Raw genomic sequence first — 26,857 nt, forward strand, 5'->3', positions numbered from 1 at the left:
CCCGGAGCCCCGAGCAAGCAGGTCTCCTTCCCTGCGGTTTGCTGGGTGGCTCCGGGAACTAGAGAGCAAACCGCGGCGAAGCGGGTCTCCTTTCCCGGTTTGCTCTCTCGTTCCCGGAGCCCCGAGCAAGCAGGTCTCCTTCCCTGCGGTTTGCTGGGTGGCTCCGGGAACGAGAGAGCAAACCGCGGCGAAGCGGGTCTCCTTTCCCGGTTTGCTCTCGCGTTCCCGGAACCCCCCTTGAAGCCGCCCAACAGCGCTGCAGTGTGGCCACATCTAACACCACTTGCAGCGCTGGTTGCTGTAAGTGTGGCCACTCTGCAGCGCTGGCCCTATACAGCTGTACTAATACAGCTGTAACAACCAGCGCTGCAAAACTTTAGATGTAGACATGGCCTCAGACACACTCTCTGACCCCACCCAACACAATGATGCTAGCCCTTGGGAGGCATTACCATAAGTCGTTAATGCCAACAAAGAAAAAGAGCACTACCCCACATGTAGTGAGATGGGACACGTTTACTAAGTGGTGTTCTTAAAATGACAGGAATGGCTTTTGGACATAGGCCACTTGCACTACCTTAATTCTTCAACCCAATCCATAAACACAGTGGTGGTGTTGCTAGAGCATTTGCACACAGCTCTTAACTGGTAACATTATCTTTCTTACTTATAATTGTGGCTTCTACAAGGATTTCCTCCCCCCCACGCTGGTCAGACTTGTTCTACTCTGGGTTATTCTGTTGGCAAATGTTTAGCTGTCACACAAAGCCGTGGAAAGAGGAAATGCTAGTGTGGGCACTATTATATACATTGCTTCATTACCTTGGCCTTGTATCTCCACCATGTTTGAATTTTCCAGAAGTCATGCAAGCAGACTTGCAGTTGTGCCAGCAGGGGGAGCCAGTGGTATGGCGTGGGTAGAGTTGGAGAAAGGAATTCTCATATCTTACCCACCTGATCATCAGTGGAAGCGGCAGGGTACACAGAAGTAATGGCCAGAAGAGTGGCTCCTACCCAGCTTGACTTCTGCAACAATTCTCGGTCCTTTTGCCACTGCCTAGCACTAAAAGGTTCTCTCTCCATTTTTCATCAATGATTTAGCACTGTGGAAGAAGGGAAAGAATTGACAAGGATTTGTAGGGGATCTTAATGCATGTCAGTTTGTTAGCAAGAGTTAGGCCAGCTGTAACCCTAATGACGTGAGACTTGTAGAAGCGAGGATAGTGTGAGGCGAGTAGGAAAGAACTGTGTGAGAAGTTGTCACGACCTTGCATTAATAACCAAATATGTAGACTGGTGCCTTCCAGAAGTGAGAAAAATAAGATAGCAGGATGGCCTATGTATAAACAAAATGCAGTTGTTGCTTATTATTGTCTGTATTATTGCTTGTTATTGTCTGTAATAAAGGTATAAATGCTTGCTGTAATTGTTTATCTGTTGAGAGACCTGTCCGGGACTGGGGTGACCCAGTGTTCTAAGGCACTCCCTCCCTCTATTGCAATTGCTGGAGAAATAATAAAGTATTTGATTTTGCTGCACCCAAACAAAAAGCGAGAACTGAGTTTTTCTCCGACAGCACGTAAATCATGAAGCAGAACTTTTAGCCATTAGTGCAGGATGCCTGGAGCCTGTCAGCTCTGCCATGGACTTGGTGTGTCACATAGTTACGGGTCTATGTTTTTGAAAGAATCCATTCATAGTAGATGCCTGAGTGTATTTGTGCTCAAGTTGAGTATTCAGGAATTTTAGCACTGACAGTGAGTGAATCCTTTTCAACATGTACGCTTTAATCTCTCTGCAGCTGAACTATATACTAAACAGGGCTGTTGCAAGGCTTAAATCAGCTAACAGTGTGTAAAGGGTTTGGAGAACCTGCAACAAAAATCCCTCTGAAAGGTAATCAGGGGAGTAAATTCTCTGGCCTGTTCCATTCCCTTTGCACCACTCAGCCTGTGCAAAAGGGAATGGAAGCAGCCCACATCTTCCCTGGACAGGGAGCTTTAAGGGTACAGCAATCGGTATGCTGAGAGAGACAGTGTATGAGCTTAAGTTCTGTGCTCTACAGGACTAGACGGATACAGATCAAGGAAATAATATGTGCAATCAAGGAAACACTGGCAACTAATAGAGGAAAACAGATCACAATTGTTGGATGCTTTAGCCAGACATTCAGAAAGGCCAGTAGCCAGAACCCCATGAATCGCTGTTCCCCCGACCCCGACCCTCTTTTTGGTGTGGATGGTTCAGTATTTGACAAATGCAGTGTGAAATCTGCCAAAAGCAGAGCCCAGTAACTGGCTAGGTTAAAAATAACCTCCAAAACCATGCTGCTAATGAGTCTGCCCCTCTAGAAAACTGCTACAGAATGTAGTAGAGATGAAACCACTGTGGAGTTCCATAGACATTCTAAAAGCCCAGAAAATGTAATGGGATTGAAAAGTTTCCTATAGGATTTTTTTTTTAAGTTACCTCTGCAAAGTGCCTTAGGTTGTTTCAGTTTGTATGAAAGAGTCTAGAAAATCAATGCTGTGTTATATTGTAATATCTGAAGTTCCTTATCTTTGAAAATTCCACAACTGAATGCAGGCATGTTTTGAAATCAGTTTGTCTCAGGGACACTGGATCTATGGGAAGGCAGAAAAAGGCTGTTTGCGCAGATCAGGCAGGAAAGGGAAATATGGCAAGGAGAGAAAAGAAGTAAAAGCCCAGTCAATTTTTTCTCTCTTTTAATTCTACACGTCCTTAAAACATTAACAAACATTTACAAAAATGTGCTTTTTTATATCAACAATCAGAAGTTAACATCTGAAAAGGACAATCATATTTTAAACACATCCAAATACTTCACTTCCAAGTACAAAACTTCAGGGAATATAAAACATTTATCTGGAGGAGACATCAAACTCTGGCCTTGAGCTTTATAAATTAGATTTCTTTATCTGAAGATCATGATCTTGTAAGGGCCTGATTCTATCGAGTACTAATCACCCACTATATGGCTCTGATTCAACAAACCACTTAAGTACTTGCTTTATGTTAAGCATATGCTTAAAATCCAGCCCCATTCAGCAAAAGTGCTCAGCACTAATTCAGGAACACATAGCTATACTGGACAGAATTGACTTCAATTTTAAGTTAAGAACATACACAAGAGCTCTGCTAAATAGGGATGGACTTAAGCACATGCGTAAGAACTCTGCCAAATTGAGGTCTAAGTGCTGAATGCCCTCTGCTTCCATTGACCTGAAGCAATTTCAATAGGTGCTGAGGCTGCTCAGTAGCTGGCAGGCCACACCCTTCAGATGATGAGCTGGAGCTCCAAGCAGAGGACAAATGGGAGGATTTGTAAAGCCTACCTAGGGCAAATAAGCATTTTATCCACTCTCTTTCTAGTGGGGACTACTGGTCATCACCCTCAAAGCAAGTTTTACCAGCAAACCAGCATGGAAAGCTGGCTAAAGCAATGAATCCCAGCCTCCAAAATGCCTTACAGGGATGCTGAAGGGCTCATCACCCACCACCTCACTGGGGCCTGAAAGACATTCCCATGCACATAACCCAAACCATCCTTTAAACAAACAGATTTGACAGGGAGGGCACTGGGGACCATTCATTATAGGATTATGAAGATCTTCATAATGGGTTTGGAAACTCAGCTTTAAAATGACCAGACTCATCTGTTACCCATCAGCATAAATTCAAACCTCAGCCTCTGGTGTTCACACACAGAGTTGCCTCAGGTGCTGGATTTCAAGAGGGGAGAATGGATTGTTTTCAAATTGCCCAACATCTCCCAAGCAAAGTCCCTCCTCCTGCTTTGATGAATTCCATTATGTGAAATTCCTGGGTCTGCTGAAATAGGATATGCTGGGAAAGTACAGGGCAATTTGATTTGATGTGCTCAAAAGCCAACAAAACAACAAACCCAAATGCATTGAAATTCCAGAAAGACCATTCTGGAAAGCAAAGCCATTTCAGGATCAAAAGTTCATGCACGGATTGAGGGAAGGCTGGATATCCTACCAAAAAAGACAGTTTGAAGTCTGTCTGTGATCAGTGAAAAGTGGAGTGTGTCAAATCCAAGCAGAAATCTGACTTCAGTAAACAATCAGCCTGCACATCTCTTAAAAAGCAATCCCCCTTCCCCCAAAAAAACTGTACACAACGTTTCATTCCTTACTAAACAGAATGGCTAACTCTAGAGACCAACAATACGCGTAATGCTTTACATTTCCGATTGTTTTGGCAGTTGGAACTGAAAGTAGCTAAGGGAATGAACTTTGGAAGGTACATTATAAAATGAAAAAATCTTTAGCTATAGAAAACATAATTCAAAAGCAATTTTTTCACATACTAAAACCATGTTGTTGTTTTTTGTTTGATATGTACCTCTTGCATTTGACAAGGACTAGAGTGCATACACTGAGCATACTCTGTTCATTAGGTCCTGCATTTGCAATCAGTAATGCAAATGTTTTAACAGATATGTACTCTTGAAGGGAAAAGCACTTTGATTTGGAAAGCTCTATGTGTGTAAGAGGTAAATGGAGCTGGCAGGCTACTATTAGGTTACTGAACGGTAAACGAACAGCACAGTTTCGTTTTTAAAACATTTATTTCAGAGATGATTCAGTTTCATAAGCCTGACTAGAAGGCTGCAAAATCTCCAACACAACAGGACAGAGTGTGGTTAGAGTCCCCGGTATTCCAGCTGTTTGGAGACTAAGAGTACATGGCGGCAACAGTAAAGCGACTTCAACATTATTTACAAAAACGAGACGGTCATGTGGGATCATTCTGCTAAAGTAAGTGCAGAGGCGATATCAATGTCACTAGAACAAAAGTCACCAGGGCCACTGCTTTGCGACTCATGATGCCATTTGCACATATGCACTCAATGAAAACAGCGACATCTGACACCAACTTGGTACAGATGTGACCCCACAAGATGCAACAAACTGAAGAATGACACCTGCTGTCTCAAGTGCACAAATGCCATCAGGAAGTCATGCCAGCGATGATGATTAATAGGAGGCAAATCTAGTGATTCAGTAAATATAGAACACTGCTCTGCTCCCAAAGATGAGCTGGGATGTCCATGTATGAATAAATCCTGAGCCAGAATGCAAACCATATTATAGGCTCTGGCTGACTAGAGTGGAACCTTCTGATACTCAGATCATTTCCCCACTGCATAATAATGTCACTATAGCGGGAGGTTTGCACTGTTACGCACTGGAACAATTTGGGATTGCCATTTTTCTCCTTTATAAATGAAGGTTCCCTGTAAGCAAGTTCTCAGAGGGTTTCCTTGGAAATGATGTGTGAAACTGCCTCATATGGTTTAATTGTTATGAACTAGTGCTGTCTGATCTGTTGGCTTAGGGACCCAATAAGCAATTTTGCCAAATCAATGGATCAAAACCAAGGAACTATGAAAAAAAATTAAAAAGGAACCAAGTAGGCATTACAGCCACAGCCACTAGTGTTTAACCTTAGAATGCTGGTATTACCCAGACTTGTCAGCTGGATGAATGTTTAAGGATGACTTGTATAGTGCATATTTCTAAAGCCTCCAGCAGGTTAAAGGACAGCTGGAAATTAGAAGGGGTTGCCCTAAAATTACAGAATTTGACATTTCGGAAAGCTAGTTTTTCTCTAGGGAGGAATATTGGTCATCAGCTCTAGTGAATGAATGCTGAGAGGATGGGGGAAAAGACACGAGGCACTGCTTTGTTTGGGGCATGTCCTCAGCTCTTTTAAGCCCATTCATATTTTCCATTTCCAGTGAGATGAGGAAAGGTTATTCTGCCCCAATGAAAAGTAGTGAAGCTAAGAATCAAGCAATGCAATACAAATAATTAGTTTGTTAATAACTTTGCCTAAATTAGTGTTATGATTTTGCCCAAGAGAGATTATAAACTAGAACTGAAGTTCCGATCTCCTAGTTCGGAGGTTTTGGCTCAGCTCATGGTTATTCTGAGGCACTTCAGTAGCAACGCTCTCTATGACCAAGTCAGGCATAATGCAGAGCGGCAACAACACAGGCAGCTTGACTGGTTTGTATAAGATACTGATGCCGAAATCAGAGAGTCCTCAGCACCATTAGTGCTAGGCACTCACCGAGATAGACAGATCAGGTCTTTTTCTGCTCTGTTATTATGATGCAACCCCAGTGACTTCCTTTTACATTGGTAACACCACAATAGTAACTGAGAGCAGAATTTGACTCCTTCACGGTAGATTAAGTATGTATGTATTTAACTTGGACTCCTTCACCGAGTCTGGGTTCATGCCATCTCTGAAATACAGATGGGTCTAAAAACTCCTTGAAGAAATAGGTCATCACTGAATAGTGACATTCTGGCCTACCAGTGTGCGTTGAAGATGAAATTCATCCCAGCACAGAAGGCCTCTGAAAGACTCCATACGCTCAAACTCTTACATGGGATATAAATGGTCTGTATGGCTTTCCACAGATTTCACCCACAGGCAGTTTTAAGAATGTGGATTATTGAATTTCATTTCTTAATGTGTGTTTAGGGTAAATGAAGCTTTAAAAAAACTGAACATAAAACCTCAACGTCATTGATGATGAAACGGTTTCTTTTATGTAGAAAGTCCCAACCTTATTCGAGATACATCAATTCGAAAAATAATTATTTTTCAATTATGGAGTGCAGCAAATACCCAGGTCAGCCAGATCACCGACAAATGGTAACACCCACCTGCACACACCCATTTTCTGACTTTCATATAAACTTAAACAGATTTTTAGAAGAAAACATGATCCTTTGATCCCTGCTACCTTGTCCTGTCTTCTCCAAGAGTGGCAGGAGTTAAATCTTATATACCAAGTTTTTAGCAGCAGCCATTGAGCATCTTGCAGGTAAGGGTTTAGAATGGAAACTCCAATATTTCCTTAACTGGTGTGTCCCTACAACATGTCCTATTCTGACATACTGTAATATAGGGTTATAAATTTGTCTTCAGCTCTCTCTGGATCCACTGCTAACTCTATTGTGACACACAGTTTAGCCTATCCCCTCCTTGCTTGATTTTCCCATGGTTTTATTGCTGAAAGAGAAGATAATTTCATTAACTGCAGCCTGTGCACTATCACTTAATACTCCAAGGTCAACACTGCTTTGGTGCTAGAGAGGCTTCATCTAGCAAATGCCTCACCCCAAATGAAACGGAACAGGAAACAGACATTTCAAGCTGTCATGGTGGTGGCCTCTGCTCTCACACTGACATGACACGATTCATAGATTTGATTTGATTCAGAAAGAAGATAGTTTTATTAAATTATCTACTGACGAGAAAAAAGAAATAGGGCTCCCACGCTTTGCAGAGCAATGGACAAGCAAGGATCAAGTCTTCGCTGTCAGCTGGAGTACGACTTCACCCTGAACAAGAGGATCAAGTCACACTGCACTCCAGGGAATGATCCTATAGTTTTTACTCTGGCAAGTTTGATTTCAAAACAGGAATTCTGTCCCAGTAGGAATTTCAGAACCTAGTCCTTAGCAGGAACCACAAGCATATTAGCTCCCCAGATAATGCACCAGGAAGAGCAGCCCATGCATCTCACTTCATTTTGGCTACACTGGAGAAGCTGCTTGCAGTCATAGTTTGGCTTTGCAACAGTGGACTCCCAATGGGCACAAAGCAAGGGCAGGGAATTTCTGGGAATTTAATGCAATTGTTACAAGGTTAACACCACTCAGACGTTCAGCCTCATCTCTACTGCATACCAATAGTGTGCAATAATTATGTAAGCAATTTACTAAACTATAAGAGAGCAGCTTATTTTACAGTTAAAAGCAAAATTCTCTTCCTGCATCTATCTGGCATAAGGCTGCTCCAATGTTTGGCTTTCCTTACCCGCATCTGTTTTGTTCAAAGCACCAAATATCAGAGTCTAGCTTCAATGTACGGATCATGAGAGAGAATTTTGCCCTAATTTTTCAAATAAACATCTCTCCTGTAGAAGAATTTGGTCCCTTAATTATTGATTAAAAGTACGCCTACAATCAGAAAAGATGTTGAGGTTAGACTACTGTTTGCTAACCCCCACCCTTTCCCTCTAAATCTAGATAAACTAAGTTTGTTTACCTTTACTATGGCACTCCCCATCTACTTTGCAGAGAACGCTAGCTACCTCTGATGATACAGAAAGCTAAAACCTTTTTAAAGACGTGGATCATAATTTCATGATGCTGTTATACTCTAGCACATAAAAACCCACGTGCTTTGAAAGTTTTCAGAAAGTGGATTATTGCTCAGTGGGAGATCTTTAAGGTAAGAAGAGTATTGGGCATGTAATTCTGAGACAATTCTGGACTTATCTGTAATTGGTCTCCTAGGAGTTAGAAAAGTATTACTATTTAGAATTAATCTGCAGACAACACATAGTGCCTTATTGTTTGATATCAGTATGTGTAGTCAATTAGTTATGAACCCTGACATGCATCTGTTTACTGTTTCAGAGCTGGTGTTGAGACAGCACTGCTTGTACTATTACAAGTCAGTTATTTCCTCTTTTTTAAATTAAACCCCCTTCCACCTCTTCACAGCAAAGCCCAAAATTGAGAATAAGCTAAAAAAAACCCTCAGCTAACATAGAGACATCACACGCGCACAACACACCCCAATAACACCCCCCCCCCCCACAGGACATACATACACCGCCTCCCCCCCACCCCAAGACATGAAGAGATTTGCAATGCAAAGTCCTCTTCGCCTCTTCTCGTAAGAGATTTATGGTCAGACTGTGATGCTCTTACTCTGCCAATGGTCCCTTTGACTTCAATGGAATAAAAAAAATCCCAGTGTGAAATCCCACTGAAGTCGATGGGACTATTAGTAGAACAAGGGCATCACAGTCTGGCCCATATCAAGGCACTGATATAAAGTACAAGCCTGTTCATCAAGCATCTATCCTGGTGACGCAATCTCTCCAGGCTCTGATATGTGCCCAGTCTTGCTGTGTCGCTTGCTTCCTGGCATACACATCACAAAATAAGAAATCAGTTTAGAAAATTTGCTTCGTATGTTAGACCATGTGAATCGAATAACAGTAAATAAGGTGACAGAAAAGCACGCATATCTTTTGAGGACGGGGGAAAAAAGACACACATCTTGTTTGGGTTAAGTTGTAAGTGCTACAAAATATCATTTAGTTCTCCAGATATTACAAGGACTGAAATTTACAAAAGATCAGAACACAAGATCTTAGCTTATACAGGCAATGCTGTTAAAGCAAAAGGGACATATTGAGTCCACAATCCATATGCCAAACTCCCACCAAGGCGAATGTTAACAGGACTTGTAGGCATGGACTGGAGATAAGTCTATGTTTTGTCTTAAGGTTACAGACCTCTTCATTCACAATGAGAATAAAGAAAGGTTACCACAGTATGTCCATCTGTAAAATTTTTCCTGTAACATTTTTAATGGTAGTTTTTTCTTAAGTTCATGGCTTGTAAAAAAAAAAGTTTGTAGATGTATGATCACTTCACATCTAGGACCCAATTTCTCTGTTTTTGGCCAACAATATCCCTCTCTACTGACTGATCACCAATATAGAAACCTAGAAAAATCATCTGTGACTCAGATTTCCTATCAGATACTCAGGGCTCCCACTGGAGGTAGATCCGCAGGGAACCTCATTTCTCTTGGTTAACAAGCAGCTTACTGGTTTCATAAACATGGAGCTAGGGAAGCTCCCTTTCTCTTCAGCCCTATATTGTATTTGCCACTCCTGCCCTGGTGATAACTAGCTTCTGTGCAGTGCTGAGTTTTGCCTTCATTCTATGCCGTGAATTCACTTCTGCTGTATTTATTTTTATTGTGGTTTCTCTCCGAGATCAAGATGTACTGGTCTTTGATTCTATGAACTAGATTCAGTGCAACCCCAGAGGTCTCTATTTCTGCCGAACTTGCTCTCTCTCTGCTGGCTCATAGGAGGGCAGAGGTCACCAAGGCCTTGCTGGCGATTTTGATTTGCAACGATCCAGCTGGATAGCTGACCCTATTCTTCCTACATCAAGCACAGAGACATTCGCAGCACACAAATATTCAGAGAATAAAAGCCACATATTGCATCAGTGGCACTAAGAGAGAATGCTTCTCTCTCACAATGCAAATCACTTAGGACACCCAGCCAGCTCAACTGCCGGCATCTGCACAATCCCCGCCCCTCCCAAACCGACCTCTCACTCTGGTCCACTGCAGGGCTCCTGCATGAGCAGAGTTAAATACTGCAGCAGACTATTTCTTAGTTTTAAAAAGGAGCCAGGTGGTTTTTAAAATATGTTCGGTCTTTTCCCACAGCTCCTGTAACACTGACATGTTGATTATTATTCAGTAATACAGAACAGGTACGTGTGAGCTCGTCTGCACGGCAGTGCATTACCTTTCTGCTCACATGGCACATGTTTTGACAGCCCTGCAGGTACGCTAGGGGATTCAGAATTCTGAGCAAAAACTAACTCACATACTGCAACTTAATTAAAAAAATAATACTAAAAGAGGAGTTAACCAACTGGAATGGCTCAGGCCAATGCTGACTTGTGTAAACATCAGGACTCAGCTCCGACTAACTGTTCCTCTTGGAGGATTCAATGCTAGTAATTTTGTTGCCTTCCAAATTTAGTATTTTAATGATTACAGCACAATCCTAAAATAGCCCCCGTTACTTCCCCTCTCAATGGATGGTTTGGAAGCATACTCATTTAGTTACTGGTCAAGAAATCTGAGGTGAATGACAGATTGAGCCACTGGGAAATGGAACAGTTTCCTGGCTTTCAGAGCAGTAAACCTGAATGCATAGAGCTGGTCATTCATAGTAGCTGCGCAAAGCCAATCATTCTTTTTTTACTTCCTTTTCTGCCTTTCTGTTTTATCAGCCCCTTCTCTTTTTCCTGCAGTGACCCACAGCCCTAAACCTTTGGTGGAGACCAGTGATACACCGAGTAACAGCAAGTGGTCAGAAGCATTCTTCCACTGCAATGCAGCATACTCCAAGAACAGATGGAAGGACAGGAGTGTTGAGACCACTGAAACTCACATCTGAAGTAGCCAATGCATTAACTTACCTTCACTGTCCTCAGCCAATTTGGGTAGAAGATTAGATAGCAAGGGGCTGTTCCCTTCTTGGTGTACATTAACATGGGACAGCAAGGGATGAATAGCAGGAATTTGACTCTACTGGCAGACCATACTATCGAGATTAACTGATGGTCCATAAAAGCATGCTGACAGCTTCAAAGATAGATTCTTTGAAGGACAAGGAGAGACAGAGCACTCTCACAAAAGATACAAAGATTACCCCCACTGGAATTCTTTTGCCTTCACATGGGATCAAAAAACAGTCTGAAAATTTGTTAATTGCAGATTAAACTGAGGTGGCATGGAATGGAATCCCACTCCAAGGCATCATCCAGGCAGCACTGACACCATTGTGTGATGGCATGGATCTGAAACTAAAATCAAACGGGTTAACAAGCTCCACATACAGCCTGTTTTAAAGGCATTCAATTAACTGTAAACCATTGCTGTGAGAAACAGAAAATTGGGAGAGGGGAACGGAGTTAGAGTTCTAGTGAGGATTCTCTTTAGAAAAGTGCTGGTGAAAGACAACTTTCAAATCAAAACATCCTGAAAAACAGCTCCGTTAGCTCATGCTTGGAACTAGGAGAACTCTCTTCTTTACGTATTTGGTGCTGCTCATCTGCAATCTGGGAGGGTACTGCTCCTTTTAGAAAAGGGCCTGTGCTCAGTCAAGCGAGGAGATGCTGGTGGTGATAGCGTGTGTGTGTGTGTGTCTGGGGGTAGATGGCTGCATGGGGAAAGGCTTTATACGTGCGCCTCAGTGGCAGGACAGCCTGGAAGTAGCTCACCGTTCACGACAGTCTCTGAAACCAACATCTTGTCTTTGCCAGAATCCATCTGCTGCTTCTTGAGCATTCTTTGATGGGTCAGAGGAACAACAGAGAGGACCAAGCCCCCAATAATTGGGGGAACTCCAGCTAAGTAAAAGGCTAGGTAGTAATTCCCAAAATAATCATGGAGGTATCCTGAAAAACAGAAGGACACTGGTTGTTGCTTCAGTATGATGGCTAATCTAAGCTTCCTAAATCAAAAGAGGAGACAACTTAGTCTTTCTCCAACTCCATCATAAATTAGACTTAGAAGGATTTGATATTTAAAGCATGGAACAATATCGATGTTTAGTTCCCCACTGGTATGTAAACATTTGTATCAGAATGGCATTTTCACACTAAGAAATTTAAGAATCAGGATCTCAAATGTGAATTGTTATTTAAATCAGAGTTGAATGTATAATCTCAGATTCACCTCAAAAACTAAATCAAGGTATTTAATAATCAGACATTTCAGATAAATTTCTTAAATACTTGATTGTCAAACAATTATGACAAGCAAAGAGGGTAACGGCAATCTATAAGTGCAATTGGTTCATTCTTAACTTCCTTCCTTTGTAATATTAGGTTTGCTGATGCATGTTTTAGTTAGTTTTTTGGTTAGGGAAGAAATGAACAGCTACTGACATGTACCAATTATAAATGAATCCCTCCAAACCCAGGCATAACTGTACACTTCTATTAGTTCAGTGAGTTCTAAGGTGGCCATGCTTCTGAGATTGATGCATTTACTGCCATCATCTTTCTAGGGCTGTTGGAAACTCACTAGGAAGGGGCTGCTGGGAATCTTCCTACATAGGAATTGTATAAATGAAAGACACCTAATCCTGTGTGTGATAGACCCAGTTCAGGATGCTTCTGATGAATAGTGCTGTAAAGCTTATAATTCTGCAACAGCCAGAGTTTCTTCCTGAAAACAGCTGGTGATCAGTTTGTGCCCAGTTGTCTACGGATTGATAACCTTAATTTTTTTGCTTAGCTAGTGCAACTGCAGATGCTCTTCTTGTTCAAGGGCCTGTCCCGCAGAGGTTTTACATACACATTCAAATTTTAAGAACTTTGAGGCTACTCCCATGCTTAAATATGTGTCCAAGTCTTTCCAGGATCAGGGCCCATGCATATATCTTTCGATTTGACTCAGTTTCGGGCCTTATCCTTTGCTGATCAGGCAAAACTCCAACCCTAAATTTCATATGAGAGCAGATCACAAGTGGCACCTACATAACTGTAAGTCCAGCTCTCTGCCAGGTTACTGGAATGTTCACTAGCTCTGGCAATTTTGTTATTCATTGTGCTGAAAAATTTGACTAAATTGCCTTGAAAACGAATCATCCTCTGCTCATTTTTTCAATTATTCAGCTGCCGGAAGGGAAAACTGCTGGCAGTCAAATGGAAAAAAGGGCTAATTGTAGATGTATTTCAGCCAAAGTCAAAGTGGATACAGGATCAAATAAATGTAAGAAACTGCATCACACAATATGAGAACAGATGAAGGTGATAACCCTACTCCTCTAACAACACATCACCCTTCCAATAATTTAATGCAAAAAACTTAAGAAAGAATTCTAACTAAATCCTAGGGCCCTATGTTCTGATGGTTACTGACCTGCTATTGGTGGGCCAGCTGTCATTGGAATGGCCATAAGTCCCAGGAGATAGCCAATGGCTTGAGAAGCTTGCATGGGTCCAACCAGTTCAAAGGCTATGGGGGCCATGATGGTTATAAAGAATCCATCACAAAGTCCAAGAAAGAGGCAGACGACAATGACCCCCTCAAACGCTTGGCACTGAGGGATCATCATGCACATGAGGCCCAGAAGCATAAAGGAGGCAACCTGAAGGAGCAAAGTATAGACATCATTAAGATAACTGTGACAGATGACAAAATCATGCCTTCCTAATGCAAGTCCAAGGGCAGCAGGGACACTAGAGGCAGAATATTATTCCCCATAGTCCCAGTCTGTAGTTTCCTTGGTGACTTGAGAGCATTTCCTTCTAAGAGAAAAGAGCTTGTTGGAGAAATTATGCAAATAATTCAGGAACCCATTGCCAGCTCCCCAGCCTTCTGGCTACACGTGTCTGGACTGACCTTGCCAAGTACTACATCCAATAAGCAACCTGTCTCTCTTCCCGACCTCACACACTCTCTGGAATGACCACACCTTCTTGACTGCCCCAGATATTTGCTTCCAACTGAATTGCTCAATTGCTTGCCACTCTCCTAACCTTGACACGTTGCTTCCAGGCATCCCACCTGCCCTGTGCCTTGGAACACTGACTATTTATCCAACAGGGCCAGATTTCCAAAGGCATTTAGGCACTTTAAAAATGCAGGTAGGCACCTCACAGTATTTGCAAAAGCACCAAAGCAGATTCAGCACCTAACTTCATTGAAATCTATGCAAGTTGCCTGACTCACGTAGGCGCTTTTGAAAATGCCAGTAGGAGGAGTCGAAATACCTTAGAAAATCTGGCCCTAGGCTCTGACTTTGCCTCCCATATGCCATGCTTGAGGTAACATGGCCCAGAAACCTAAAGAGAACACCTAACTACAGAGAATGAACAGTTTGTGGAAATAATGAAGAGGAAAAAAAGCTTGCAGAAGAAGAAAAGCCCAGCATATTAGCAAACCTATTAAGTGTTAATAAAGTTACACAATACATAGGCCCTCATTAAGGTGACTTTAAAACAGTGCAATTACTGCCCATTGTATTTGGTTACCTTTTTACAGCCTGTAGTATCTGCCACAGCTGCAAGAATAAATATTTAGACCTCCTGGTTCTTGGAACTGCATGCAAGCCTCTAGTCTTGGTAAAGCTATCTAGTTTGAAAGATAAAACACTAGTATTTCCTTTCCTGCATAAACTATAGAAATAAAAGGCAGGAATACTACTCAGATTTTCTTTCTCCAAAAGCTAAAGCCCTAACAGAAATGAGGCAACACACCTATACTAGGGCAATAAGGAATAAAGGTGTTTTAGCCCCACATTGTAGATCTACCTGACATTACATGTGAGGCTAGATTTGCAAAGGAGTGTAGACAGTGCTACACTCAGCATTGATCTGCCTAACTTTTAGGTGCCTAGAATATCACTGGGATTCACAAAGCCTGAGTTAGGATCCTAGGAATGGGATTCTCAAAAGCCAGTAAGCTAGGTGGCTTTCCACCTAAGTGAGCCAATGGGAGGTACCAAGGCAAAGGATGTAGCCTAAGCCCTGCCCCCCTCAGGGAGTTAGTGCCTAAATTCAGACTACAGGGAGGCACCTCTCTCTACTTGGGATTTTCAGCTACAAATCTTCTTTTAGTGTTTTTGCCTACACTGTTTTTGCAAGAAACTGGGGGAGGGAGGAGGCCCCCCCCCTTATAACTTTCAGCCCATTGGCTAGGGCACTCACCTGAGAGATGGAAGATCCCTGTTCGAAGTCCTTCCTCCCCTTAGACAGAGGGGTGACTTGAACCAGCATTTCCCATGTCCCAGGTGAGTACTCTAACCACTGGGCACAGAAGTTTAGAAGGAGGTCCTTCTCCTCTTCCCCCATTTTCCCAGCAGTTTTGTGCAAGCTTGTCTACAGGGGCCTGATCTGGTAGGTGGTCTCTGTGCATGTGCACTGGATTGGGCTCCGCATGTGGAGGAATGCCTATCTCTCCCCAGTCTGTGCATTGCTCTAGGACTTAGGGCTGCAACACGCATATGCAGAGGCAGAAATATAAGTGCTCAGGGCACTTTTACTGCAAAATTTGAGATGCCAAGTGAGTTTAGGTGCCTATAGGGTTCAGCAGCACCTGAGCAGGGGTTTTGTCAATCCCATTTGGGCCTGTTTCTGGGATGTAGGCACCTAACTTATTTTGTGACTCTAGCCCAGGCTGCTTAGAAGGGATCGATTCTGCCCTAGTATAAGTGGGAGCAATTCCTTTGAAGCCAGGGGAGTAGCTCCTCTTATACCAGGGCTGAATTTGACACTGAAAGAGAGAGGAGAATATAGTTTTGTGTAGGAACTCTCATACTCTAGTTATCCCCAAAACACAGCTAGGTACCATGAAGGCAGCAGCTCACAGGAGGCTTGCCTCCACAGTGCGGTAATGCACACTACTGGGTGTGATTTCTAAAGTGCATGAACGTGTTGTGCACTAATTGGGTCAGAGACCCTGCTGACAGTACCACTTTAAAGAGCTGCAAGGACCTTAAGTGAGCACCAGCAGGGGCTACACAGACCAATTAGTGCTCAGCATGTTAATGTGCTTTAGCAATCACACCCCTGTTATGCACATTGCCACACGTAGACAAGCCCTTCACTATCAGAACCAGAGTTGTTGGGTTTTTAAATTATGATAAGGAATACAGAACAGGACACCAGTGTTACCCCCTACTGTCAACCCAATGATGCCATGGGATCCTCTGTTTTTCCTTGAAGAGCAACTACACCCAAACCTTGAGAAGGACCTTTTACGAAGCCTTGAGAAGAGCTATCTGATGGATCAGCCACGTGATGTCAATGGTGTGCACATAAAATCCAGAGAGGAAGGCAGTGTGTCTAGTGGTCAGGGAAAGACACTAGGAGTCAGGACTTCCTGAGTTCTAGTCCTAGCTCTGTCAGAGAGGTGCTGCAAGATCTCGGATAAATCAAATAACTTCTCTATGCCTCAACTGACTCTTCTGTAAAATTGATTTAATAATATTTCTCTACCTCTCGAGGTGTTGGGAGGGTTAATTGTTTGTAAATCACTCTGAGATCCCTGGATGAAAGGTGCAAAGTGCAGAGTACTGATATTTGTATGGACAAATCATTCCATGGTAGTAAAACTGTCATTCTTAGCATGCACTTTTGTGAGGATTAGGCATAGCATACCTGCAAGAAAATCTTTTTCAGTCCAGGAATGCAGTCACCAATCCGGCCAGAAACCAAGCGCCCAAGCCCTGATGTGGCTCCAAGGCAAACCAAGAGAATCCATTCCTTTTCGTTTTCCTTAAACTCCTCCTCCACATACTTTATCTAGGGTTCAGGGAGGAAAAGAAGGACATTAATCCTCAATAAACTTATTAAATTATACACACCAAAAATGGACTTGTTGGGACTGTCAAACATTAAAACAGGAATCTTTAAGAGGAATGTCTATTTCTGGGTACTAATTATAACCATGTATAAAATTTCTCTCAAGGGATTAATTGGTATTAGAGAATGACTGCATAATGCTAGAGCCACTGTAGGGCACCAAACAGAATGGCAGCCCTTACGTAACAGGCTACCACCATCGCCCACCTTATCGGTAATGTCCAGTAACTGCACAGACCTATTTTCCTCACCGCTTGTTATGGCTTCAATTCCATGAACGCAACAGCACGGCCCTAAGTTATGCATTACGTGGTTCTCTGCATGAGCCAGATGGATCGGTTTGGTAACCTATTCTCATAAACTGCAGCAAGTGCTCTAACCTAGGCACTCAAGGGGTTAAAGTCCCTCAGCCTCACACCTCCGAAGTCTACTTCAGCGGCATGCAGTAATTGTCCTACCTGCCACAACTTACTATACAGATGAAGTCCATGGGGAGGCTCAGCCAATCAGAATGCTCTATTAGTGACACACCCCCCAAAGCTGGCGCTTGCCTCTCGCTATTTCTGTTCAAAGAGAAGCTTCTGCAGCGCACTCCACCCTCTTGTCATCAAGACTCTCTGCAGCTCCAGCCATTCCTGTTTTCCTCTCAACCTGTGTCCTCCTTTACCTCTCACCTCCCTGTTCTCAGCGTGGCCAGTCCCTCTCACGTTTGAAAAATCATCACATGTGCCAAGCATCCTCCCACTCCTCTGTAAAAACCCATTTCTTGCCTGAAGCCTCCCTGTGCTGACTCTTCTCACCCATAATGCCTCCCCATAGCTCCCTAGGCCTGAACTCCTGCTCCATTCTGAGCCATCTACTAGGAGTTCCCTACAGTGGAGCGGAAGCTCTTTGGAGCAGGGGCCATGTACCGTCAGAGGCTTTGTGAAGCACTACATGCAATCACAGCACTTTAATCAATGGGACTTTTTAGCTGGAAACATGCTTGGGTGTGATTGTTCATAGCTCAGGGGTCTCTCGAGCTACCTGTCTGAGCTGTGAAATGGTCCTTCAGCCTGGCACCCACCACCCTTAGAATCTCTAGGAAGTAGCCATATCCTTAGTCTCTCCCCTCACCTCCTTGCATCTCCCACACATTGTGGTGATTCTCCCTCTTGCTGAGTACTGGAGATAAGACTCCTACTGGAGCCCATCAACAGCACTCAGAGCACAGCCAAGATGTGGGGTGGGGCAAGGGCCTACACTTGAGGATGAGATCTGCTGCAAAAAGACAGAGATACAAAGAATTCCCCCCTCCTGCCCCTCATGCAGTCACCTCTATCTCCCCTAAAACATTCTCACCAGATGCACGTAAGGTACAAAGTATCCCAGGACGGCTGTCGCAATCCCAAAAGCCCAAATTCGGTATGTCTGTCTCCGGAAAACCCTCATGTTGAAATACTTCCGCATCTGAGACCCACACTGCTGTTTCATGTTCCGGCTGGCCAGTTTATCTTGTCTATCATGGTGAGAGTCACAAGATGGTGGCAAGATGGGCCGGAAAGTCAGAGACAAGAGAATCTGGATGAACATAAAGGCGCTGAGAACTTGGAAAGTGTGAGCTAGCCCGATGGTGCTCCCGATTGTTTTCAAAAAGAAGGGAAGGGACATTGAGAAGAGGCAGCTCCCTCCGGCCACGATGCCATTCGCCAAGCCTAGACGGCGTTTGAAGTAGTGGCCGAGGATGACCAAGGAGGGCTGGAAAGCAAAGGAACTGCCGCATCCAAAGAGGATTCCATAGGTGAAATAGCGGACTTCAAGGGACCTATTGGCAAAAAAAACACCTTGGTTAAAATTGCATAGGATAACAGATATTGCTGTGTATTCTTTATCTTCCAATAGAGCCTAGAGTCTCTAGTCAAGATCAGGTCCTATTTTGTGCTGGGCACTGTACAGATACATAGGAACAGACAGTTGCTGCTCTGAAGAGTTTACAGCCTAGATAGACAAAGCAAGGTTTATCCCCATTTTACAGATGGCCCATTACATCTGATGGGAGATGAAGTCTGGCTTTGGAGAAAAATGGTCCCATGAAGCAACTGAACTTCAACTCCCATGGGGCATTGTGGCAGCACATCTGAATTGGAATATTGTGATTTTCAGGTATCTGTTTTTGTGATTAAAAAAATAATAATAATTTTCCATGGAAAGAAGAAACTTTTTCCAAAAAAATATTTAGCCAAAGATTCAGTTTTGCATAAAAAGACCCAGTTCCAACTGAAAATTTTCAACCAGCCCCAATTTAAAAAACAGGATGCCCTGACCGCTAATGGTTAAAGAACCTCTGGCTGCCCAAATGCCAGTTCTGTGCTCTAAAATCCTCTGGTAATTTCAACTGGATATTGTTTTCTTCAATTCTTCCCTGAAGTTTTATTATGAGCTATTAAGTAGCTGCTGTAACCCACTCCAGAGGTGGCTGCATGTTAATAGGGAGTGAAATGATTGTCCTACAGACCATGTGTCAAGTCCTTTTGGATGAAAGTTTACTAAATTTTTAAAATCTCCAATTGCTATTAATAAAGCAGGTGAGGAGATTCCTGCTCAGAAGAAACAGAGCAACCAGAAATCAGAAAATATTTACAAGTATATCATTAATTCCATCACAAATCCGTCTCCTCAGCTACTGCAGCAAGATGCAATTGCTACACTAACTTACTCAAAGACAAACCACCGTTCACAAAAGCTAAATTTCAAGCTCCTCCAAAACCAAACCACATTGGAGAAACCTCAGAAGTAGGGTGCACCGGTGAGTAATAATTTCATAGCCGTTCCCTTACCCTTCGCACAACTGCTTCAGGGACAAAGCTCTGACAAAACACACAAATGCCGCTGCAGTCTGGGATTGAGCCATTTAAAGTGGAATACAGACATTAGAAGGACATCTAGTTTCCCTACCTCTTTCATAACCCCAAATTATCCACTGCTAGCAGCCTTAGCTGAGATAAATGGTTTCCAGCTGTGGAGCAAAGTTTCAGGTTTGGAAGGAGTGGAGACATTAAAACCACAGATCCTGTCTGCTCTGCATAGGTGTTAAAATACCATATAGACTGATTTGCAAGAGCAGAGGCTTCCCTCTGGATCCTTGTCCAGGACTTTCCTTTCCAACTCCTTGCTGTGAGCTGGCTGCTGTCCTCTTCTAAAATGCAACCACCTTGGAAGTGGGGTATATTTCACCAGCTTAGTATTTACAACAACCTCTCTCTCTATTGGCTGCCCCAGACTTATAACTCCCAACTGAACGAGCTCTCCTTTAGCCCAGGAGGTAGAGGCCTGGGATTTTGGTGCCAAAGAATGTTTCGATTCCTGCAGAGAAGTGTCTGGCTATGCAGGTGGTTCTTGGCAGGTACAGACAGTCTGTGCTTCTGGGGTCCTTTGGGATGGAAAGCACTAAAGGCAAAATGATATTACAAGGAGAATCCGCTCAATGACAACGTGACACTTGCATTCTCCCTGTATCAGAAACCTGCCTAACTGCTCAACAAGAGAACATTTTATAAAGAAAAGCAGCAGCCACAGAAAGCAAGAGAGAAGATTTCTTGACAAAAAAATTGGAAGCACTAAAGAAAATGCTCTAGAGTTACCATAGCAAAAGTAAAAAAAAAAAAAACCAAAAAAAAATCCTCTAAAATAAAACCCATCAACCGCGATTTAATCCTTCACTGGGTTATCAATATTTATGATGAAAGGAAACAGTAACAGCACAGGGCAAAAATTCCATTTCTAAAAAACACTGGTGGAGGAGAAACCATTTGAGATGAAAGACTTTGATGCAGACATGGCCTGATTATTTCACAATGCACATACTGGGTAGTGGAGGGACGGGATGAGAAGGGAGAGATTGGTGACCCTGGTGGGAATGAAGTGCTCCCATGCTAACACATCTGGGTCTGATTCGAAGGTTGATTGCTCATTCCCTGGGCTCACAGCAATGCAGTGGTACTGTGTATGCTGCTCAGCCGTGAGGAAAGAGCAGTTCATGTGGCCCAGCAACAGAGATCCTGCTGACTGATATAGGAGCAATGATAAACCATCCTCTGTTCAAAGAAAATCACTGAAATAAATGTAGAGGCCTAAGGGGAAAAGAAGGGGTACAAGCTGGGTAGAAAAAGGGTGTCCCTCTCTCTCTAGGGAAATCTGTCCCTTTCAGAACACCTCCAAACCAAACAGCCCACAGAAGGGCAGAAGTTAGGGAGAGAAGGGTTTCCAGGTGAGGCCTGATATGGAAGGGGAAAGCCCCACTGGAATATTAAATGTTTCTGATTCTACTGTTTCCTGCCTTTGCTTAACAAAATCCAGCTAAGATTGAATAAAAAGAAGATTAAACACAGCCGATGTTTATCTCGTCTTGAGAGCCCATTAGAGCCGCAGCAGCCTCCCACTAATTAATAGTGTAACAATGCTTGTTGAAAGCCATAATTGAAAATCTCCACTACTATTACTGCCACAATGTATGCCTGCTACTGGGCTAGAACAGGGAAGAAAACCCTGACAATTAAGGCAACCTCCCAAAGCTTTTCTTTGAAATCACTGTTTATTTAACAGTTTTCATGTAGAACTCCCAATAGTTCATGAGTATGTGGCCCCAGACAGAAAGAGACTGCAAAATTAGGGACTAGGATTTCAAACACCTTAAAATTCAGGGATGTTTGGATCTGGATTTTAGATCAGCCCAGGGGCACATGGAAAATCTGCATCCAGATGCTGAACCGCTAACATGTTCATAGGTGTTCAGAACTGGGATACTAGTTCAAGCCCATCCCTAATGTTGATATTCTTATCTCAGCACTGATATTTCGCTAGTGGGAACCAGAAAATGCAGAGGCCCATGGAAATGAGGGAGGAGGAAAAAAAAAGGGGGGGAACACAATGTTCCCTAAATGTTAATAAGTTCTGGTTCGAGGGATAGACCAAGGTTTGAGACAATTCCTCTTTGATCTTATCCATCCTATCCTCTTTGTCATCTGATTGTGAGGACTATCCTCCCTCCTTCCCTCTTGTACAGCCAGAGAAACACATCACAGAATTAAAACTCATCCCAGTAACATTTTGGCTTGTTCAGCAAGGAGGCGTGATAGTAAGTGACTGGTACAGGAATTCCTCACTTAAAGTCCTCCCGGTTAACATTGTTTCGATGTTAAGTTGTTGATCAATTAGGTAACATGCTCGTTTAAAGTTGTGAAATGCTCGCTTTTAAGGTGGTTTGGCAGCTGCCTGTTTTGTCCACTGCTTGCAGGATGAGCAGCCCGTTGCAGCTAGCTGGTGGGTGGTTGGAACCAGGGTGGACCAGCAGCCCCCCCATCAGCTCCCCACTCCCCTAAGTTCCCTGTGCGGCAGCTGTCCCTCCCCCCACTGCCATGTGCTGCTCCTGCCCTCTGCCTTGGAGCTGCTCCCAGAGACTCCTGCTTGCTGTACAGGGGGAGGGGAGACAATGTCAGGGTGTCTCCCCCTCCCCCCTGCTCCTCCACCCCGCTTACCCCATCTTCCATAGAGAAGGGGGGACACACGATAGAGGGAGCTTCTAGGCAGTACCTGGGTCTCAGCAAGCTGATTTAATTAACAGGGCTGTGTACTTAAGCCTGGGGTCAGCTACTTAAAGGGGAAATGCACATTTTTTCTCTCACGTACAGGGTGTGCGTCTGTCTGCCCTCCCTCCTTTTCTGCTGCCTTGTAGAGTGTTGTGAGAGTTAACCCCTGAGGGGTCAGTCAATTGCTTGTTCATTTAGCAGTAAGGCATTCCCTGGGAAATATCCCACCCTCTGACTCCTCCACCTCAACCAAACTTCACAATCATCATCACTGTGCACCAGTATTAAATTATTTGTTTAAAACTTATACTGTGTGTGTGTGTATATATATATATATATGTGTGTGTGTGTGTGTGTGTGTGTGTGTGTGTGTGTGTGTGTGTGTGTGTGAAAAAAATTTCTCTGAAACCTAAACCTCCCCGCCCTCCATTTACATTAATTCTTATAGGGAAATTGGATTCGCTTAACGCTGTTTTGCTTAAAGTCACATTTTTCAGGAACATAACCACAATGTTAAGTGAGGAGTTACTGTACATTCATTCCCTAGGGCTGCTAAGGGGAAGAGGAGTGGGCGTCTCTTCCCATGCAGAAAACAAAGATCTGCAAAAAGGGCAGGTTTGGGTCTGATTTATAAAATCAATTCAATCCTGCTTCTCCTCCCTGCTGTGAGTACCAAAACCAAGTGCAAACCACCCTAGTACTGCACAGTTCTGTGAATTACGGTGTTTTTAAACACCTTCCTCTGAACTAACATAGGATACTGCCCACAGTCAAAGACATTGCCATAGAGAGTGATGGAAGCCCCCTCCCACTCCCATTTTTTGAGGCATTTAAAACTGGCCTGGACAAAGCACTAAACGGAACAATTCTGCACTGATAGGCAGATGGTCTAACAGCTCTTTACCGTTTCCAGTTTCTGTGATTCTACAGCAGACTGACCACTGGTCTGTCTCAGTGTAGCAACTGCAATATGTGCATAGAATCTAAAACGTGTTACCTGAAACTGTGCGGTGTGGCTATATTTAAAAAATCCCCTTGTTATGGAAGGAAGCTGGTAGTTGCAAATTTCAGAACTGGACTTTAGAATCCTGATGGAGCACATGGAAACCGCTAAGCTGCACCACTCTTCCCCCTGACTTCTGTTAGACTTTGCCTAAGGCAGTCCAATTAAAAGGGCCCCTCTCCCTGCGACACAGCTGTAGAAGGCTTTGACCTTATCCTTACAAGATATCTGAAGGAATTTAAACCACCAGTGAGAAAGCAGGAAATACGCATTTCACCTTTGAAGTGCTCCTAACGGAAAGAAGCTCTGTTTTTCTTTAAAAACCCCAAACTAAAAGCAGCCTAGCCTGAAGAGTTAAAATGTTTGTTCGGACAAAGCAAAGTATCGGTGAAGGAAAAAAAGTCTGAAATGTTTGTAGAAGTATGTGGGAGGAAAAGAGATGATGGGATAAAATGCTCTCTCTCTGAAGCAATCTGCAACTGCACTTCAGTTATATTTATTCCACTGCCATGAATTCATATACAGCATTCCCCATAGGATTTATTAGGCTCTCTTCTCAAAGCAGTTTTATTTGAAATTTTTTTAACCATGAAGTGAGATCAGGGGTGGGGGGCTTGGTGCAGGGTGATACACAAGACATGACACTGGAAACAGTGTGTGTGTGTGTGTGTGTGCGTGCGCACACACACACACCAGAATATAAATAAATATAATACAATGTTTCCAGCAGACTGCTCTTTCAGTGTTTTCCATATCAAGAGGCAGCAGCTCATCCTTTTACAGCAGGAGGACCCGAGTTCTAGTTTTGCCACCACAAGGTAGTTTTGGGTAGCAAAAGTGCTTATGCTCCCAGAGACAATCTCTGGGTATGTCTACACTGACAGAGTTACATTGCTGGCAGTTACATCATTGCTCAGAGAACGCTGAAGGGAAACCGCTGTTGTGTGGTCACAAGATCAGCTGCCTGTGCAATAGTGTGTTCACACTTGCCGCACTTGCATCGGTATTTGGAGCGGTGTGCTCTGGGCAGCTGTCCCACAGAGCACTTCTTTCCCTTCCGCCACTAAGAGTTGTGGGATGGTGGAGTGGGTCATGGGGCCTCCTGGGTCCTGTCCCAATGCTCCGTGATGCATTGCTTCGCATCCCAGCAATCCCCTTCCATCTGCATTTGGCGTGATCTTTCAATAGTTTGTGCACTGCACGCTCTGCCTCTTTGATCTGCAGGAATGGATCCCACACTGTTGATCAGTGTGCTGCTTGCTCTCACTAACACGTCACGAGTGGCAGTGGAATTATTCCTTAAACTACAAAGGCAAGAGGAATTCAACATTGATCTCGCTATGTGTAGTAGCTACGACACGAGATTGCTTGTGGCATTCACGGAGGTGCTGACCACAGTGGAACGCCACTTTTGGGCTCGGGAAACAAGCACTGAATGGTTGGATCACATCGTCATGCACGTCTGGGATCACAAACAGTGGCTGTAGAACTTTCGGATGAGGAAAGCCACATTCATGGGACTGTGTCATGAGTTCACCCCAGCCCTGCAGTATAAGGACACGAGAATGAGAACTGTCCTGTTGTTGAAGTGTGTGGTGATTGCACTGTGGAAGCTGGCTACTCCAGACTGCTGCTGATCAGTTGCTAACCAGTTTGGAGCGGGAAAGTTGATGGAAGTGTGCAGGGACATTAATCGCATCCTGGTCCAAAAGACCGTGACTCTGGGCAATGTGCGTGACTTTGTAGATGGCTCTGCATAAATGGGCTTCCCTAACTGCAGAAGGGCGATAGATGGCACGCATATTCCAATTCTGGCACCAGACCACCTAGTCACCGAGTACCTTAATCGGAAGGGGTATTTCTCTATGGTTCTCCAGGCGCTTGTGGATCACTGTGGGCGTTTCACAGACATTAATGCAGGCTGGTCTGGAAAGGTGCATGACACTGGTCTGTTCAGGAAGCTGCAAGCAGGGAATTTCTTCACGGACCAGATGATCACCATAGGGGAAGTCGGAATGCCCATTGCGATCCTGGGAGACCCTGCATACCCCTTAATGCCGTGGATTATGAAGCCATACAGGGGGAACCTTGACAGTAGGAAGAAGCGGTTCAACAACAGGCTGAGCAAGTGCAGAATGAGTTGAGTGTGCTTTTGGCCGTTTAAAGACCCGCTGACGCTGCCTATATAGGAGACGGGACCTGGCCGATGACAATATTCCTATGCTTATAGCCGCGTGCTGTACGCTCCATAATATTTGTGAAAGGAAGGGTGGAAGCTTCACTCAGGGCTGGACAGCTGAGGTCCGCGCCTGGAGGCTGAATTTGAACAGCCAGCGACCAGGGCTATTAGAGGGGCACAGCGCAGGGCCATAAGGATCAGGGATGCCTTGAGGCAACAATTTGAAGCTGAAAGCCACAATTATTTGTTGCTATACTTGGGAGTGCAGTGCTTGTAATGCTAGGAAATGACTGTTATTGATGCGGATGACAACACTGTGAAGGTTTAAGAAAATTACCTCTTGCTTTGCAGGGTTCTGTTTGCTTTCAATTAATGGAATAAAGATTGCTTTCAAATCAAAACAATTCTTTTATTAAAAAAACAACCACCAGGAGGAGGTGGGATCCCAGGGCGGTTAAAGATTTGTGTATGTCCAGGTATCATATGCAACCTTGTCCTTTGGAGTACAGTGCAGCGGGTACTGTTCTTCAGCAGGGCTAAACTGCAGAGGGATGGGTGTTGAGTGCAGTGGGTACTGGGAGTCTGCAGGACTGGACTGTGATGGGGCAGGAGTGGAATGCAGAGGGTACAGACTGGAGCCAGGAGGTTGATAAGTGTGCTGGCGGTGTCTCGGGGGTGCATGGGAAAGAGTTTTGTGAAAGCGGCTGCAGGGGAGGGTGGGCGTGGAGCTGTTTCGTTTGCAGCTAGTAGTGCCTGGAGCGTGTCCGCTTGGCGCTCCATAACATTTAAGAGCTGCTCCGTGGCTTCGTTCTGGCACACCACGGTCTCCTTTTTGTCCTTTTTCTCTCTGTACCACCACTCCTTCAACTCTTGTTTTTTGGCCGTGGCATGCATTGTGACTTCACGCTGAAAGTCCTCTTTAGTTTTTTGTGGCTTCTTTCTAAAACTGCGCAGAAGTTCAGCCAGTGATAAAGTGGGAGGTTCGGCTCCCCAGGCCATATCTGTGAAGCCAAAATGCTACATTTGACAGAAGCAGTATTGTTTGCAACACACAGACCACTGATTCAGTGATTTAAAAACACAGCTAGTATTCACATACCTGTCACTAACT

General features: G+C 43.9%; 1 protein-coding gene across 1 annotated transcript in view; it reads right to left on the reverse strand.

Moving 5' to 3' along the window:
- Positions 1-2,709: 2,709 nt before the first annotated feature.
- The window catches only part of SLC16A2 (solute carrier family 16 member 2), a 108,490-nt gene continuing 84,342 nt past the window's right edge, over positions 2,710-26,857 (reverse strand). Inside the window, exons 3-6 of the mRNA XM_050964662.1 lie at positions 18,342-18,804; positions 16,797-16,940; positions 13,555-13,783; positions 2,710-12,083 (exon numbers count right to left, since the gene is read on the reverse strand). Of these exons, the coding sequence (XP_050820619.1) occupies positions 11,863-12,083; positions 13,555-13,783; positions 16,797-16,940; positions 18,342-18,804 (1,057 nt within the window). The 3' untranslated portion in view covers positions 2,710-11,862. The remainder of the gene's footprint in view (positions 12,084-13,554; positions 13,784-16,796; positions 16,941-18,341; positions 18,805-26,857) is intronic.

Source organism: Gopherus flavomarginatus, chromosome 8 (genome assembly GCF_025201925.1).
Source record: "Gopherus flavomarginatus isolate rGopFla2 chromosome 8, rGopFla2.mat.asm, whole genome shotgun sequence".
Taxonomy (NCBI): Eukaryota; Metazoa; Chordata; order Testudines; family Testudinidae; genus Gopherus; species Gopherus flavomarginatus.